Below are 16,856 nucleotides of genomic sequence, written 5' to 3' on the forward strand. Positions count from 1 at the left end.
AGTCTGTGTCCTAGGCTAAGAAACTGTTTGTACTATGTTTTTTTGCTTATTTTGTGGTATGTAATGAAAAAATAAACAGAAATGCATACAAAAGAATGCCTCCCAATTGTCTCGGTGTACGCAAAACTCGTGATATAAAACTAATATAACTCTTTATTTACGCTCGTAATGATCATCGAAATCAAAGCCTAACAGTTAATAAAACCCTCCCTCGGAAACTGGACATTGTTGTCTTTGTCTGACTACGCCTTTAATAGCTACTCTACACACGCACATCCACACACACACATACACACACGCCCTTCTTATGCGTCCGTTCCGACGGACGGCGGTGTGCTTTTCTCAACCAACCGATTCCTGATGGATCGTTGCTTGCGGATCGTCGCCAAACCGGCCCGCTTGCTTTCGTCTTCCACCGTAAGGTCCAGCTTTTTCGCCACCCCGTTAACGGTCGCGGTACGCTTTGCCTTGCCACTGCCCGCCGTACCCGGCGTGGCAGCTCGTTTCGCTACCTTCGGCGTTGCCACGGTGAGCGAGTAGACGATCGTACGGTAATGCTGCACCTTAAAGTTCTTACTGAACGTGACGCCCTCCGTCTTGGAGCGCAGAAAGTCGAGCCGCTTCTCGTCGAGCTGGAACACTTCCTGCTCCTCGGGGAAGTACCGTAGCTCCGGATCGCTCCCTCCACCCACCTGCACACTCTCCCCCGTCGGTTCCGCCTTCGGGATTGGGGAAGAAATGGTCGGTCCGGGCGATTTACGCGTCCCGTCGCACACAAACTCCAGCTCGATGCCCTGATCCTCCATACAGCGGCCGCCGAATGCTTTGCTCTCGCTGATGTACTTTTTCGCCATCGCTAGCGCCTGCTCGCGACATTTCTGCTCGTGGCGCTGCATCTGCTTGCGCACCTTCATCAGGCGCCGCGCTTCGGAAAAGTTGGAAGCAAATTTGGGCTTTCGGATCCTGCCCTCCGTCGACTGCCATTGCCGCTTGAGCGATTCGAGCGTTGCATCGTTCGTGTGTGTTTCGCCGTTGAGCAGTCGTTCGATTTTGTCGTCCTCCATGCTCGTCAGCATCTGATCGATTACGACCGGCTGCACGGGTAGCACGATCGATTCCGGCTTGCTGTACGATTTGAGCGTTTCAGGGCTCTTCTCCGAATCGTCGCCCGACTGGATGCCGGAGGAGGATGAATCCATGGGCGCACCTTCACCGGTCGGTGTGACGGATCCACAAAGTCGGTCCCGCTCCTTGCTTAGCATCAGTGGGTCGATCCCATCTGTAGGCTCTTTTGCGGGGGATTTTTCCTTCTCGGGAGCTTTCTCACTGGATTCCTGTGCGGAGGGATTTGGCTTCTCTCCTGTACCGTTCGCCGATGGTGCTGCTGATCCGCCCGAATCGTGCTTATCGTTACCATCCTCCGAATCACGATCGCTCGATCGACGGTTCGGTTCATGCTTGCGATGCTCTTGGTAGTGATCGTCGTCGTCTTTGTCAGATTTTGGACTTTTATCCTTCCGTTCGGTATCTTCCTGTACTTTTTCCTCCTTTGTTTCTTCCATTGCTTTCTCTTCCGGCTTTTGTTCATCATTCGCAGCTTCGGGTTCCGGGTCGGGCGGAACCTGTTCATCTTTCTTATCATCTGCAGGAGTTGCAGGAACATTTTTACCATCGTCATCGCTTTTCACGCTGCAGCTGCTGGCGTCGGTAAGTCCTTTCATCTTTGACGGACTATCCTGAACCGAGACGGGAGCATCTTTGGACTGGGAGTCTTTCGTATTGTCGTCACTGAACGAGTCTTCGCAAATCTTAAGCGAATGTTCCGACTGCGACGTTTCCTCATCCTGCAGCGTGAGGTTCGGCTCTTCGGAGTCTTTGGGCTTGGTTGGTGTTTCTGTTGGTGTTTCCGTAGGCGTAGCCGTCGGGGTACTGCTGTCCTCTGCAAATATGTTGTTTCGTAATGTCATCAATTTATTCCACAATTAATAACTTCCCACTTACCTTCTGGGTCTGGCTCGCGATTACCTTCGGCGTTGCTTTCCTCACCCAAGGTCATTGCTGACGGACGCTCAGTGCCAACGAAATCGTACTCATCCTTCTTGAAATCGAACGTAATCTTCTTACCCGCTTCTTTGCCCTCCTGTTCGCTCTCGTTCGAGCTGGACAGCTTGTCGGTGGAGCTGCTGAACAGCGTTGGCATTTGCGCCTCCTCGGTAATGTCCAGCCGCTCGTTCTCTTCTGGCGGTTGAGCTTCCTCGCTGGAGGATGCGGCCGTCGCCGTTAGCAGCTGACTGTTGCTGGACACCTGCGACAGCTGCGAGTCATTCGTGGGCGCCACTTCCTGGCTGAACTCGGAATCTTTCGTCGTTGGCGTTTCCTGCTCTTCGCTCGGAGGCACACTGGTGGTTTGCTTGGCGGCCGCGTCGGCCACCGGATTATGTTCGGGCTTATCGTCGCTCTCTACCGACTCCTGCGACGTTAGCCCGCTGATAACGGACGAGTTGGAATCGTTCGTATCTTCCTTCGGTTTGCTGGGCGATCGCATTTCGAGCGGTTCGAAGGCGGGCGATTCGAAATCATCCTGCTCCTTCGACTCGTCCAGCGCATCGTCCTCCTCGTCGATGTCCATATTCTCGACCCCATGCTCCTCCGGCTCTTCCGGCGGTGGTGGTTGCGGTGGCAGGGGCGGTGGAGATGGCGTGAGACTTCCTTCGGACTTTTTGTCCGAATCCGGGCTCACCGCTTCCAGGTCTTCCAGCAGCGATTCTGGCCTTGCCACTGCCTGATCATTCCCATTGACAGATGATTTGGGTTTCTCGATGCCGAGATAGTTGTACACAATCTCTTCCACCTTTGGCTGGAAAATTGTAGCTATTTTGGGGTTCACTACCTGGTCTACTATTCGCTCCACGCCAGTGTCCAAAAAGCCCGATCTGCAATCAGTAATCAGTGAAAGTGAAATTAGCACCCCTCGTATAACCCCTTCCAACCTCATTCAACCACATACTCGATGATGTTTTTACGCAGCTGCTCTCGGAGTTGATTTTTGTACCGGATGTTGTCGGACCATTCCTGCTGCCCGAGAAACTTGTTCACCGTCCCTTCCACGCGCTGCCGCAGGTTCTGATAGGCGGGCTTCGTGTCCACGTCGGCCAAACACTCCTTCCGGAACTGATCGAAAAGACCTTGAGACTTGAGCTCATGCACCATGGCATCGATGAAATGCGGATCATCGATCATGATGGCGGCTGTTACACACGGGTACGGGTGCGTAAAGCTTAACTGCAAAGAATGGGGAAATGGAGAATATGTTTTTATTACAATTTACTTCGGCCAATCAGCAATGAAATGTTTTCAATGAACACGATGCTCAATGCCACGGGGACAAGGCCACTATTGCGCACTATGTATACCAAACAAGAGGGGTGATTTAGGGGTTAATTCCTTTTCAACCCACAAACTGTAGCATCATATTAACTTACCTAGAATGAAGAATTTATATTTTACACATCAAACACAAAATTATCGTCCCGAACTCACTCAAAACAAATAGCTTTTGCAGCAAAATACGAAACTTTTCACATAAACAAACCAACGCCGACCAACACACGGGCAGTGTGGCCAGATTATTTTGGCGGTTTTCGGTAGGCGCATCAAAATTTTATCGGTAGTTTTCGGTAGGTTAAATGGTTGCGTTCTTAATGCTGCTCCTGCCGAAATCTGCCAATATAATCTGGCCACACTGGTCCGGAGGGCAAAAGCTCGCTCGAAAGGTCAATAACCGTCGCAAAACGTCAAAAACGACCGTCGCCAGCGCCTCGAAATCGTTGCGAGTTTCGCTCGCTGGCGACGTCGCTTTGCAGTACATGCGACGTCGCTTTTGACGTTTTGCGACGGTTTTGCGACGGTGGCCGCCGAAAAGCTCGCCTGACCTGCGAACCAGTGTGGCCAGATAATATTTTCAGATTTCGGCAGGAGCACTGTTGAGAACGCAACCATTTAAATTTAATCTATTATTTTAACGATCAATTTCTTCTTACCCTACTAGCATAGAGAATGAAAAAGTGTGCGTCTTTTATAAATAATGTGTGAGGTTTGAAGTAAGATTTTGTGAAGCTATGAAGTGAAATGTGCGTTTAATTTGCAAGAAAAGTGATAAAATATTTATAAACCAAGTTTGATGTGTTAAAGTTTTTCTTTTGATTCGGGTGCACCAAGTCCGTGTAAAGGAAAGCGCACAGCGCGCTAAGAAAGAAACGAGCGGGAGGGGGTTTCAGTCCAGCGCAGCGCAACTCGCTGGAATCAATTGGGGTACCAATTCAGCGCAGCGCAAGCCGAAAGAAACGGAAAGGAAGGCGTATAAGGAAAATACAATGAAACGGCGCGAGCGACCGTTATTTTCAGTGAGAGCGCCTCGTGCATTTTAAAGGCATGCAATAGAGCGCATTCTTTCCGTGGTAGCGCTCCATCCGCCATTTTTAATTTTTAGCCCAAAACAACGGACTTCGGATTCGATCTTGAGCCGGACCCCCACCGTGTGTTTCTGCTTACCCCTCGCCTGAAAATTTCATTCTCTTTGTCTGTCGGGTAGGCTTTAACCGCCGACAGCGAGATTCAAATTCAAATTTAAATGATTTTCTTTCACGAGCAATTCTCGGAATCCACGCAACTGACATTTTCTACTTATTATGAACATTACATTTTAACGGATAAAAATAAAAAGTGCCAGGCAAACAAACGTGCATCAGCGCGATAAGTAACAAATGAGGTTAGCAATCCTTGAAACAGCATCCCAAGCGCCACAGATTAAGCTTAAACGACTGAAATATCAAATATCTGTGATTTTCGGTAGGTTAAATGAAAAATCGGTAGTTTTAGGAGGCTTATCTGTGAATCGGTAGGCATATGAAAAATCGGCAGGAATACAGATAAATCGGTATTTCTGGTCACTCTGCACACGGGTCCGCCAATTGACAGCCGTTTGACAGTTGAAATCAACCTCGCACAAGATGCATAGAAAAGCGGTGTCGTCTTTCGACCAGGCGCGTGCGCACCTTGTTGTTTTGGTCAGTTTCGTGATTTTGCCGGCAAGCGGTTGTTTACGTTTGCCCCAATTACCAGTAAGTGCATGCAAACATGGACAAAATGCAGCAAAATGGCACAGAAAGTGAAGCGATCACGGAATACTACGATCCGGTAGCGATTTTGCTGAGCAGCGTCAATTACGATACGGAAAATCTTACCGACGTGCTACGGTAAGTGTTTGTAGGCTCCTTCGCAATGGTCGTTGGCCACGAGGAACGATGCTGTTGTAACCCAATCTTACCTCTTTGTAGACAATGTGGCGTCAAGTACAACCAGCTCAGTGGTTTGGTGGAGGAAGATTTGCGCCTCATGGGCATGAGCAACAGCAAGGCGATTGAGGAAATATTATCGGAGCTATCAACGCTATCGAATCAAACGAGACTGTACGACAGGTAAGCAAAACCGTGTTCATGCTCATTTTAGAATGATCTTTTTTAAAGTAACCCATGCCTTTTCCACTGTAGCGTACTGCGGAACGAATTCAACCCCAACGAATACGCACAGACAGTGTTTAAGAACAGCTCGGAGCACGTGGAAGCGATACGATGCATGATTGAGCTGGTAAAGCTGAAAACGCAAACGAATTTCCCGCAAAACGTGCTGCTGGATGATCGCTTTTACGCGTCGGAGTTTTCCTTGCAGGCGGTCGATAAGATTGCCGCGAAGCTGACCGATATACAGTCGGTGCTGAACGAGAAAGCCGAGTGTGATAATGCACCCTCTCAATTAAGCGCAAGGAAATTAGGACTTACAATACTACTAGTCTCGGGTGCCGTACTGTTAGCGGTCCTGTACCGTAAAGCTAGAGCATTACTTTAGAAGAAATTTATCAGGTAAGCTTTCCGCGATGTTATGTTGAACTCAAAGTGAACGCCAAGCGTTTTGTACAAAAGTGAAATGTGAAATTATTGATCAATATTGATCGGAATGAATTTTTATTAAACCTTACTGCATCTTTATTATGTTCACTGTAATATAAGTTCCATAAGTACTGCGTTTTGAGAAATTCCCCCACTTACATAAAGATCGGCTTATCGATAAACTGCACGTACGGATGCTGGATGTGCTGCTGGTACTCGATCATGACGATTTGATTGTTTCCCTTCTTAAGAATGTGTCTCGGCACGTAGAGCGTAATCTGGGGTCCAGCCAATGGCCAGTAGCGGCCCAGGTTGAAGCCATTGATAAACACCAACCCCTTGCCCCACACGCTCGGGTACAGGTAGGTGTCGTAGATGGTGTCGCTACTGATCGTGAACGTGCCGTAGTACACCTGTGCTCCCGCCCCATCCAGATCTTCCTGCTCGGTGGGCTGTTGGGTTAAGAAGTTCTCCAGATAGCGATAGCTGTCCAGCGGGAACGAGGTGATGGTCCAGTTGTACAGTGGTTTCGCATCCACTGTCACTGTCCCGAGGATGCCCTTGAAGTCGTTCGGGATGTTGTAGTTAATGCGTCCCTGGCTCTCCACTAGGAGCTGCAGCCGCGTACCAAGTCCAACGCTCAGCGGAATCGTGTTCGTGTTGGTTTCGCGGGACAATATACCGGCAAAAGCCTGGTGGTGGGATAAAAGGCGGTCGTTATTCTGGTTGTCTATAAAAACCGATTCTTATTGCTTACCCCGTCGATATGCACATAAGCACGATCGTGAAGATTTTCCACCTTGAGCGTGTAAGGATCACGATTGTACCCAGCCGGCAGCTGGGTTTCGTACAATACAAACCCGGAATGCTGATTGAGCGCTTCGAAGGACACCGGCGTTACGGAAGTAACTATCTTCTGTGCGAGCATCGTTCGACCGTGCTTCGACAGCATCGATCCACGCCGTTCCAGCCACACCGTTTCGAGCGTCATTTTGGGCAGCTTTACCGGTGCCGGTACGCCCGGATCACCGAAATACTGTACAAGTGGAGGGAATGCAAACAATCGGTTACGATAGAGACACGGAGAAACAAAACACAAATGCTCCCTTACCTCAACGAGCACCTTCCGGATGGCAAAATACTTTGGCGTCGGATCGCCCGCCTCATCCAACGGTGCGTCGTAATCGTAGGACGTTATGTCCGCACTATACTTACCCGGCCCGACATCGTTCGCACCGGCAGTGAAACCGAAGTTGGTGCCACCGAAGAACATGTAAAAGTTTACGTTCGCCTTCTGGTTAAGCATCAGCTTGAGCGTGTTGACGACCATACCCGCATCGACACGGGCCGTCGGTTCCATCCAGTGCGTTAGCCAGCCGGGATAGTACTCCGCGTTGACCAGCGGTCCCTTCGGCAAATACTTTCGCAGCTGCTGCCAGAACGCGTTCGGATTGTTAGCTGCAGGAAGCGGAAAATAAGTGGTAAAAAGGGAATGCGAGAAGCAGCAAACGATCTATTACTAATGCCAAAGTCCAGCGTGGGTAGAATGCCAGGGATAGAACCGCACTTTAGAAGCTCCGGCCCATCGTTCGTAAACAGCACCGCTTTATCCTGCACGAAATGGACTGAAAATGGGGAGTAAAACAAGAGGCAAACATGAATCTAACGTTACATGAGTGCGAAAAAGAATATGCCTTATGCCTTACCGGTTAAATTCTTGAGAAACTGCATGTACTGCCCATCGCAGGCCTTGAATGAACCATACTCATTCTCAATCGAAACCATAATCACTGGACCACCATTGCCGTACAGATAGCGGACGAGCCGGGGCATCAGCTGATTGTACCAATTTTGCACCTCTCTTAAGTAGTCTGCAGAGGGGTTGCAAACAAGCAGAGTAAGACACAATTTTAATTTAAGTAAACAATTTATCATCTAAAGATCACTCTGCAACTACCTGTATCGTACGTGCGCAGCTTGATGGAAGGATACTTTGTCAGCAGCCAGTGGGGGAAACCGCCCATATCCCGCTCGGCACAGATGTACGGACCGGGGCGTAGGATCACGAACAGATTCTCGCTCTGTGCTATCTCTATGAACTCCTCCAAATTGGCGATACCCTCCCACTGGTACTGGCCCGGCATCGGCTCGTGCAGTGACCATTCGATGTAGCTAGGCGTACACATTTACTCCCTTCGTTAGTCACTCGCATCCCAAAACCAGACGGTTTCCCCTCCCCCGCCCGTACTTACGTCATGACCGTGTTCAGTCCGGCCGCCCGCATCGAGCGCAAAATGTGGCGCCACGATTCTGGCAGCGCGCGGAAGTAGTGAAACGAGCCGGAGATAAACTGGAACGGTTGCCCATCTTTGGTGAAGGTATCGTTTTGGAAGTCGATATCAAACTTTCGCTAAACACAGGGCCGGTGGAAAAGGAATCACGCTTAAGATTGCGCTCGTCTGTTGCTTAGCAACGCTAGCCCTACTTACGGGTGGTTGTTGGGCGGCCGCTTCAATCGTGGCAGCCCAGCCACTAAGGCACAGCGCTAGCAGCGGTAGCACTCGATAAGCAATCATCTTCGAACTGATGAATTAAAAAACACTTGAAAATCTCCGAACGTGAAGTGGCGTTTGAAGTGGGCGAACAGAGAAAAACACACCACGGGATGATCCGTTGGACCCGCGGGCACGCTCACGACTGTTCTTTGCAGGCACGGCCAGGCACGGCTCACGTCGGAGTTGGGCTGACGGTGAATTGGCAGTGTGCGATCGCGACGAGAACAGGGCGAGATGATGCCCCAAAGGAGGAAACCGGTTGTGGCAATTTTTTTATAAGTGTCTTGCTTGTTGTAGTGGTACTCCCCAAGTCCACCCACATCAAACAACAAACGGGAACGGATTTCAGCACGTTTGAAGTAGGAAGATGACCCGCTCACAGTACGATCGACACATGATCGTGACGGGAAACTTCGTTGTTTTTTTTCACTTCAAAACTAAACAATTATTGTTACAGCAAAGAGCAACAGCTTCATAAAACCTTTATTACAAAACGCTCAACATCAACCCCCTGTACTGTTCACGATCGCTCACACTGGGCACAAGAACACAGAACCGCTCCGTTGCAGGTGCACGCCGCTACTAAGCGACATTCGATACGTACCGGGTCTAAACAACGAACCCCTCTGCCAGCGGGCGCCATCGAACGCAGGGGGGCTTCTTATCGTCATCCCGCCGGCGTCGGCTAATCAGACCAGCCCCCGAAGCCTTTGTTCGTGTGTTTTCACTTTACCTCCCGCAACGCAACGTGGCCGGGCAGAAAGGGGACAGTTTTATATTTAAAAGTTTGTGATCGATCAAATCAACTGCTACAGCTGTTAGAACATATGCCAAACATACCCATCGACATCACAAGAGAGGACACCCCGTTTGGCATACATTCTGGGCCCGTTTTGTGTGTGTTATGTCTTACGAACACGTCCAGTGGCGTTAGTGTTGTCTCGCGCGCGGATTGTTTTTTGCGGAATTTGTTTGAGGAACAACACGCGACACGTGTTTTGTTGGCGGAAGAGTGCTAAAATCGCTTTATATTTTTTTACATTGTATGTCAACAAAAGAGTGGGATTGTTTGGGTCGTTAGTGTGTACGATTTAAACCTACTTACTTACACACCCGGCTACTTAAGAGGCGTCTCAGTGGCTTAAGTGGGAGACGCGTTTTGTAACAGTGCTGCGCTACAATTCGGTATCGAAACCAGGTCGATCGATCTGGAAATGCGCACAGACGATAAGATAGAACCACGATTGCAGCACACGAGCAGCACGATAACAACGCGCTCAGTTAAACGAAGGAGTTGCCGAGAACTTGAGCGGCGGTATCGAGTCACCAAACTCCTTCTGATACTCGATCACCGCCAGGTAGTTGTTCTTTTGCGTTAGCAAATGCTTCGAAAGGTACAGCGTAACCTGTGGCCCCACCGTGGGCCAGTAACGACCGAGCAGGAACCCGTTGACGAACACGATGCCCTTGCCCCATCCGGTCGGATCGAGATAGGTGTCCGCCAGCTGTCCCTCGATGTCGAATATCGCATAGTACAGGGACATTGGCGTGCCGGCGGTCTGTGACGCCCTGCGGACACGGTGATGATGCTTCCGGTGGTGCCTAATCGCGTGGACGATGGGCTTAAAGTCGCTCAGCGGCAGCCCGTACATCGTCCAGTTGTACAGCTGCCGGGTGTTGACGAACACGCTGCCGAGGATGCCTTTACCATCGTTCGCAATGCCAAAGTTGATACGGCCCTGGTTCTCGACGGCGATGCGCAGCGTCTGGCCAGCGTCCAGGGCGAGCGGCAGCGTGTTGATTTGGTTTTCGCGCGATAGTACACCGACGAACTGGTCGCCCACGAACACGTACCCCCGATCGTGCACGCCTTCGACGATCAGCTTACGTGGGTCCGTCCTGATGTCGTCCGGTAGGAGCGTCTCGTACAGCACGAGCCCGGACACTTGATTCAGTGCCTCGAACGACAGGGGCAGTCGGGAGGTGACCGTTTGCGTGGCGAGCCGCTCCAGCAGGGATGGGTCGAGAAGACTGCCCAGACGCGTCATGTTCAGTGGTGGGAGTTGCACTTTGTTAGCTGCAAAACGAAACAAAAGGTGTGAGCTACACGTGCCACTGTCTTTAGGCCACTTCCGGGAGGACGTACTCGGTTGGGGCACGGGCAGATCGGGCTTGGGGAAGTACTTCAAGATTGTGTCTCGCAGGGCGAAATACTTGGGCGTCGGATCGCCGGACTCATCGAGCGGTGCATCGTAGTCGTACGAGGTAAGATCGGCTGCGTATCCCCCTGCGCCGATGTTGTTGGCGCCAGCCGTGAACCCGTAGTTGGTCCCGCCGAAGAACATGTAGATGTTTACGTTGACTTTGTTCCGGAGCATAAAGTCCAGACTGTCCACGACCGGTTTGGTGTCCGTGCGAGCCATGTGCGGTTCCTGCCAGTGCGTCAACCAGCCGGGATAGTACTCCGCGTTTACCAACGGGCCCTTGGGTTGCGTTTTTCTCAGCGTGGTCCAAAATCCATTAATTTCATCCTCTGCGAATAGTGCGAAGCGGGGCTCAGTTTTTAGCGTAACTGATTGAGCATTCGCAGACATTCCAGCCTACCTGTTCCGGGTCCAAAGTCGAGCGAGCTTAGAACGTGCTCGATTGCGCCGCATCCCTCCAGCCCGGGCCCATTGTTGGTGAAGAGGACCGCATTGCCCATCACGTATCGCTCTACGGGAGACGGAGATTGCATGAAAGGTCAAATTATTAGGAGAGAGAGCTAGAGCAGGAGAGGAAGCCTCGGTGACATTTTACCCGTCTCGTCACGCAACCAGTTGAGGTACTTGTGATCGCACGCATAGAACGAGCCGTACTCGTTCTCGACCTGTACCATTATGATGGGACCACCCTGCCCGACGAGGAACCGCTGGACGCGAGACAGCAGCTGTGCGTACCAGGTGCGTACCTCCCGCAGGTACCCTGGGTATATACAAAAAGTAAGAAAGATTAGCAGCACATGAACCAAAGCACAAGGGCCACCATTTGTTGAGCATTCCTACTGAGATCGTTTGTGCGGAGCAGTATGTCGGGATATTTGTGCAGCAACCAGGACGGGAAGCCGCCCATATCGCGCTCGGCACAAATGTACGGTCCCGGGCGCAGTATAACGTACAGGCCGGCGCTATCGGCCAGCTCGAGGAAGTGCTCGATGTCCGCCATTCCCTGCCAGTTGTACACATCCTCCTTTGGGTTGTGCAGGGACCATTCGACGTACCTGTGGGAGAGAAAGTAGAAGGCAAAAAGAAGTTGAATGACCGCGCCCGGTAGAATGGTTCCATTTGCAACGCGTGCTTATCAGTTTCTCCACTGCAGGGCGACAAATAGACGTAAAAAACTGCGTGCTTATCTTGCCCACAAGTATCATCTACTTCACAGACGCCCCCTTGATTAAACCTATTATGCTGTCATCGCACAAACCCCCTGGTGGAAAGCTCGCTATCCTCATGCAGTGAGATCTTGATCACTTTGCATTGTTGTTTATACACTCACGTCGTAATTGCATTCAGGCCGGCGGCGCGCATCGACCGCAAGATGGATGGCCAACTCTCGGGCAGGGCGCGAAAGTAGTGGAACGAGCCGGCCACGTACTGGAAGGGTTTACCGTCCATCACGAAGGTGTCGTTATCGTAGTCGATGCTAAACAGTCGCTGTAGAAGTGAAACAGTAAACAGCATCCGTTCGATTAGGCCCCAAAGCGTTGGGTGGATGGCAATGGGAAAGGAGCGATCGACCGTACCATATCGACCGACCGGGGAGCAGCAAGCAAGAACACCAAAGCGAACAGAGTGCACACCACGTTAGCCATGTTGTTGGTGCAGTAGGTTTTCCACAGAGCACATTTCCTACGGGCACGCACCGATCAACTGAGCTGCGGGTTCGGCGTCTACCGCACACATTGCGCCTAGAGCGAGTGTCCCGTTGCCTGGGTTGGAACTCGCATGTAGATAAGCGTGAGACGCAAACCGACCATTGCCAGAGAGCAAACAAAAGTACACTGTTGTCCCCGAGTGGCGTATTTGGGGGGGTTGGTCGTGCGTTCTTTAGGAGGCAATTATTCAATTGGCTATGGTTCTGCTGTTCGCCGGCTGTAAAAGTCAGTGAAGGCAAAGGTCAGGGTGGATGTATTTTGGCATGTTTGTGAGAGACCATGGACGACCAAGAGAGCAAGAGCATGGATGAGTCAAGCTGGACTGGGGGGTACGTGAGTGAGGAGAGAAAAGTTGTAGTTGGAGTAGTGAGAGCTGATTGTGATATGAACGAGAGTGTTTGGCCAAGAAGCCGTGGAGCTAAGCAAATTCGATAATATGCTTCAGAAAGAATTTTATCTCGTGTGATATCATCTTGTGATATCATTCTTGTGACATGATCATACGTCATAAGCGATCGCAATTTTCACTAGTCACAGCTGAGCAGCAGTGTTTGTTTCTGATGCTAAATAAAAGATGGAATGTATTTATTCATTTTTCTGGTGGCTCTTTTCGACCACCAATCGAGTAACGATCGCGTTTCCACGGTTAGGCTTCGTCCAAAATAGCCTTCGCAGAGAAATGCAGCATACGATCGGCGGGTACCTTCTGCTGTTCGACCACCACGATAGTGTTGCCGGTCGGTTTGAGCAGCTCCTTGGGCAGGTAGGTCGTAACCTGCGGTCCAACCACTGGCCAGTAGCGTCCCAGATTGAAACCATTGATAAAGATGAAACCCTGCGGAGAAGCGAAGCAAATATATCTCACTAAGGACCCTATGTATCGGGAGGGAACTGATCGACACCGTACCTTGCCCCATCCGTCCATGTTGATGTAGGTATCGTGAATCTCGGACGCCGGAACGTCAAACACCGCCTTCAGCACAACCGGCCCATGCACGGCCATTCCGCGACCATTCACACCGGAACCACCGGAAACGGTATTGATGAACTGTTCCACCTTGCTGTAGTCATCGAACGAATAGCCGGTGATCTTCCACTGCTCCAGCTCCTTGGTGTACGGTTCGGCGAACGTTTGAATAGTGACGTTGCCCAAAATGCCCTGCGATTTAGGAGTCAAATAAGAAGGGTTCGGAAGCAGTACAGTTGAACAGCTCTCATAATGCCGGCTTACCTTGTAGTCATCGAGGATATCGAAGTTGATGCGCCCTTGGTTCTCCACGAGAATGGAAAGCTCCGAGCCGTAACCGGCGGTGAGGGGAAGCGAATCGATAGCGTTCTCCCTAGCCAACGTACCGGCGAGGAACTAAAATTTGGTAGCGAAGAAGAGCCAATTGATAATTGCTACACTTATCAGGATTATGCCGGCATTCGAGTCGTATCTGTACGCTACCTGGTCCAAGTACACCTGCGCCCTATCGTGCAGACCGTTGATAGTGAGCATATTGGGGTCACGTGTCAGCTTCGGCAGGGTCGTCTCGTACAGCACGAAGCCCGAGTTCTGGTTCAGCGCTTCGAAGGTAAGCAGCTGGCCCTCCTTGTTGGCGGCCTCTACACCGAGCATTGCCCGGCCACGCTCCGAAAGAATCGTATCAACCATGGTCAGGTGCATAGCTTCCAGCGTCATCTTCGGCGCTGGATCCGGAATCGGCATCACTGCCAGCGGAATGTACTGAAAAATGTATCACAATTGATATGATATGTTAGTCTTTCACTAACACTAACACTAACATCACAAGCACCCTCCCTTTGCGCTTACCTCTCCAATGATGTCCCGGAAGATGGTGTACTTCATCGTCGGATCGCCCGCCTCATCCATGGGTGCATCGTAATCGTACGACGTAATGTCCGCCATATACTTGCCCAGCCCCCAATCGTTAGCACCGGCCCAGAACCCAAAGTTAGTGCCACCGAAGTACATGTAGAAGTCGACGTTCCAACCGTCCCGCAGCATCTTGCGCAGCGTGGCCGCCAACGGTTGGGCCGGTCGGCGCTGGTTCGATTCCTGCCAGTGCGTAAGCCACCCGGTGTAGAACTCGGTGTTGACCAGCGGACCCTTCGGTTGGTACGAGCGCACCTTGGCCGCGTGCGTATCGACCTCCTCCTCCGTCATCAGCCCAAAGTCGGTCGTTATGAACACACCATCGATCTGGCCGCAACCGATCTCGTCGTCGTACGGCCGGTCGACCGTGAACAGCACCGCCTTGTCCTGCACGTACCGCTCCGTCTGCTGCTTCAGGAAGTTCAGGTACGGCTTGTCGCACTTGCCGAACGCACCGTACTCGTTCTCGATCTGCACCATGATGATGGGCCCACCGTTACCGTACATGTACGGTTCCATGCGGCTCATCAGCTCGCCGTACCACTTGCGCACCTCCTCCAGGTAGTTGGCGTCGCTGGTGCGCACCGCAATGCCCGGGTACTTGTTGAACAGCCAGTACGGTAGACCACCCTGATGGGAGAAGAATATCGCGGAGATTGAAAGGTTACAAACTTCCACCCGTTTCAGTGTTGTGGGTTGAGCTTACATTGTCAATCTCGGCACAGATGTACGGGCCCGGGCGAAGGATCACGTAAAGATCCTCCTCGATCGCCGCCTCGATGATGTCGGTAACGTTCGCGATACCCTCCCAGTTGTACACGCCGTCGCGCGGGTTGTGCAGTGACCACTGGACGTACAGGTCGACCGCATTCAGCCCGCCGGCACGCAACGTGCGCAGCTTCGTGCGCCACGTTTCGGGCAGGGCGCGGAAGTAATGGAACGATCCAGCCACGTACCGGAAGTCCTTACCGTCCATCACGAACGTGTCCCGCTCATAGTCGATTTTAAACGATCGCTCCGCCTTTGGTGGAAGAAGCATGAAACGAAGATAGTGAGAATTGAAATCAATCGCAAACCTTCCGTCGGGGTGTAGCGGCAAAGGCAAAGTGTTCGGATCGGATGATATTCACTGCACATATCATCACACGTTACCTTCACCGAGCCAGCGAAGGCCAGGCACAGCGCCAGGACGGTGGCGCTACGAAGCCACATGATTTGCAACACACACACTTTTGCCAAACACAAACAGAACTCCCTCCCCGTATATTCCTAGGTCAAATTTGTGCGAGACCGTGGCGGCGTGTGGTGCACCGGTCGGCAGTCAGCGAAAAACTGATCATGCGTTGTTGCACGGTAGCGTTCATTACAAAATCTCGCGACTACCTTTTATTTACCCCAGCGGCGGCGGAGCAGGTGGAGGGGTTGGTTTATCATCAATCGCCAACACCAATACGGTTTGATGGCGTTTTTTTTTTAATTTCGTCGCCGAGCTGGCATTAAGGTAGCGCGGTACCGCCGCCGAAGCGTGCCAACACTATCACAAGGACGAGTGAATCCTTATGCTAATTCGATACTCCACGGTGCGCATTGGACGTTTCAGTGGAAACATGGGTAAACAAACTAATTTAAATATTAATTTCAATCGAACACGTTGCCCTTCTTGTCCTGTGATTTGTGATCACCCTTCTCCTCACATGATGCCCCTAGCTAGCGTGTGGCGGAAACGGGACTTGTGATAAGACAATTATCGAGAAGCTCCCAGTCTATCTGGTGATGGTTCTTCTCTCCTGTTGGGTCAGCTTGATAAGATTGTACCGCCTAATTATTAGCCAGCCGGTCGGTGACCAGTGTTTGGTCGCGTTTGGAATAATGGGAAAATCTTACTTCGTCCCCACCGTCGTCGTCACTCTGCAGCCCGAACACGAGCCCCAACGTTAGCGCCAGCACCACCACCAGCACGACACCGCAGATACCGAGCAGCTTCGTTCGACGGATCATCCTCACTATTACTCGCCGTTGTGCATCCGTTCCCACAGGTAATGCGGACAAGACTGATAGGGCGGTTAATCTGGCTGTTGCGTTTTAGCGTGCTCTGATACGGGATTGGAGTGTCCTTCGGGATGATAATACACTTGGGGGTCGATTTAAAAGTACTTACGGGTAACCGAATTAGATTTTTTAAATTCAAATTTGAAGTGCATTTTGTCGCACTTATACATAAACAATAAATCAAACGTTTTCTCGTTAATTAGCTGAGCATCATTCTGATAGATTCAATCAACCAATCGCTTCCCGCATAATTGAACTGATGCATAATCGGAACGTAGTTAGGCGCAAACATGTGGGTCACATCGCTTTCACTGTAATTGGTTTAAACGGAGGATTTAAGTGAGGACAGAGGATTAATAAGGGTAAGAGCGAGGGGAAGATGTGGAATTTTTAATACCCGTACATAAATTTATGAATCTCGGCACAAAACTCGACGTTGGAAACATTTGAAAAAAAGACCAAGTTACAGCTACCGGCTAACAGATGGCGCTACAAGAAAGTACTTGCCGACGGCT

The 16,856-nt window shown here is 51.0% G+C and overlaps 4 protein-coding genes across 4 annotated transcripts; 1 reads left to right on the plus strand and 3 right to left on the minus strand.

Annotated features, from left to right (window-relative positions):
- Positions 1-135: 135 nt before the first annotated feature.
- On the minus strand, positions 136-3,848 carry LOC121587849 (biorientation of chromosomes in cell division protein 1-like 1). Its single transcript, XM_041905062.1, has 4 exons — positions 3,483-3,848; positions 3,008-3,282; positions 2,002-2,933; positions 136-1,939 (listed from the first exon to the last, which is right to left on the minus strand). The coding sequence occupies exons 2-4, from the start codon at positions 3,238-3,240 to the stop codon at positions 306-308; spliced, it is 2,799 nt and encodes a 932-aa protein (XP_041760996.1). The 5' UTR covers positions 3,241-3,282; positions 3,483-3,848; the 3' UTR covers positions 136-305.
- Positions 3,849-5,046: 1,198 nt separating this feature from the next.
- LOC121591055 lies at positions 5,047-6,048 on the plus strand. The gene is made up of 3 exons (XM_041911406.1): positions 5,047-5,255; positions 5,337-5,477; positions 5,550-6,048. The coding sequence occupies exons 1-3, from the start codon at positions 5,137-5,139 to the stop codon at positions 5,902-5,904; spliced, it is 615 nt and encodes a 204-aa protein (XP_041767340.1). The 5' UTR covers positions 5,047-5,136; the 3' UTR covers positions 5,905-6,048.
- On the minus strand, positions 5,986-9,446 carry LOC121591054 (beta-galactosidase-like). The gene is made up of 9 exons (XM_041911404.1): positions 8,605-9,446; positions 8,435-8,528; positions 8,198-8,355; positions 7,903-8,117; positions 7,652-7,816; positions 7,466-7,570; positions 7,057-7,403; positions 6,703-6,981; positions 5,986-6,637 (listed from the first exon to the last, which is right to left on the minus strand). Exons 2-9 carry the CDS (start codon positions 8,519-8,521, stop codon positions 6,101-6,103), a joined length of 1,893 nt encoding a protein of 630 aa, XP_041767338.1. The 5' UTR covers positions 8,522-8,528; positions 8,605-9,446; the 3' UTR covers positions 5,986-6,100.
- Positions 9,447-9,539: 93 nt separating this feature from the next.
- Positions 9,540-16,355, minus strand: LOC121590461. Its single transcript, XM_041910178.1, has 14 exons — positions 16,177-16,355; positions 14,999-15,313; positions 14,230-14,922; positions 13,864-14,142; positions 13,645-13,776; positions 13,321-13,572; positions 13,063-13,248; positions 12,282-12,404; positions 12,035-12,192; positions 11,545-11,759; positions 11,300-11,464; positions 11,105-11,215; positions 10,647-11,033; positions 9,540-10,577 (listed from the first exon to the last, which is right to left on the minus strand). Exons 1-14 carry the CDS (start codon positions 16,288-16,290, stop codon positions 9,778-9,780), a joined length of 3,930 nt encoding a protein of 1,309 aa, XP_041766112.1. The 5' UTR covers positions 16,291-16,355; the 3' UTR covers positions 9,540-9,777.
- Positions 16,356-16,856: the final 501 nt, after the last annotated feature.

The sequence above is a fragment of the Anopheles merus genome, chromosome 2R, assembly GCF_017562075.2.
Source record: "Anopheles merus strain MAF chromosome 2R, AmerM5.1, whole genome shotgun sequence".
In the NCBI taxonomy this organism is placed as follows: Eukaryota; Metazoa; Arthropoda; class Insecta; order Diptera; family Culicidae; genus Anopheles; species Anopheles merus.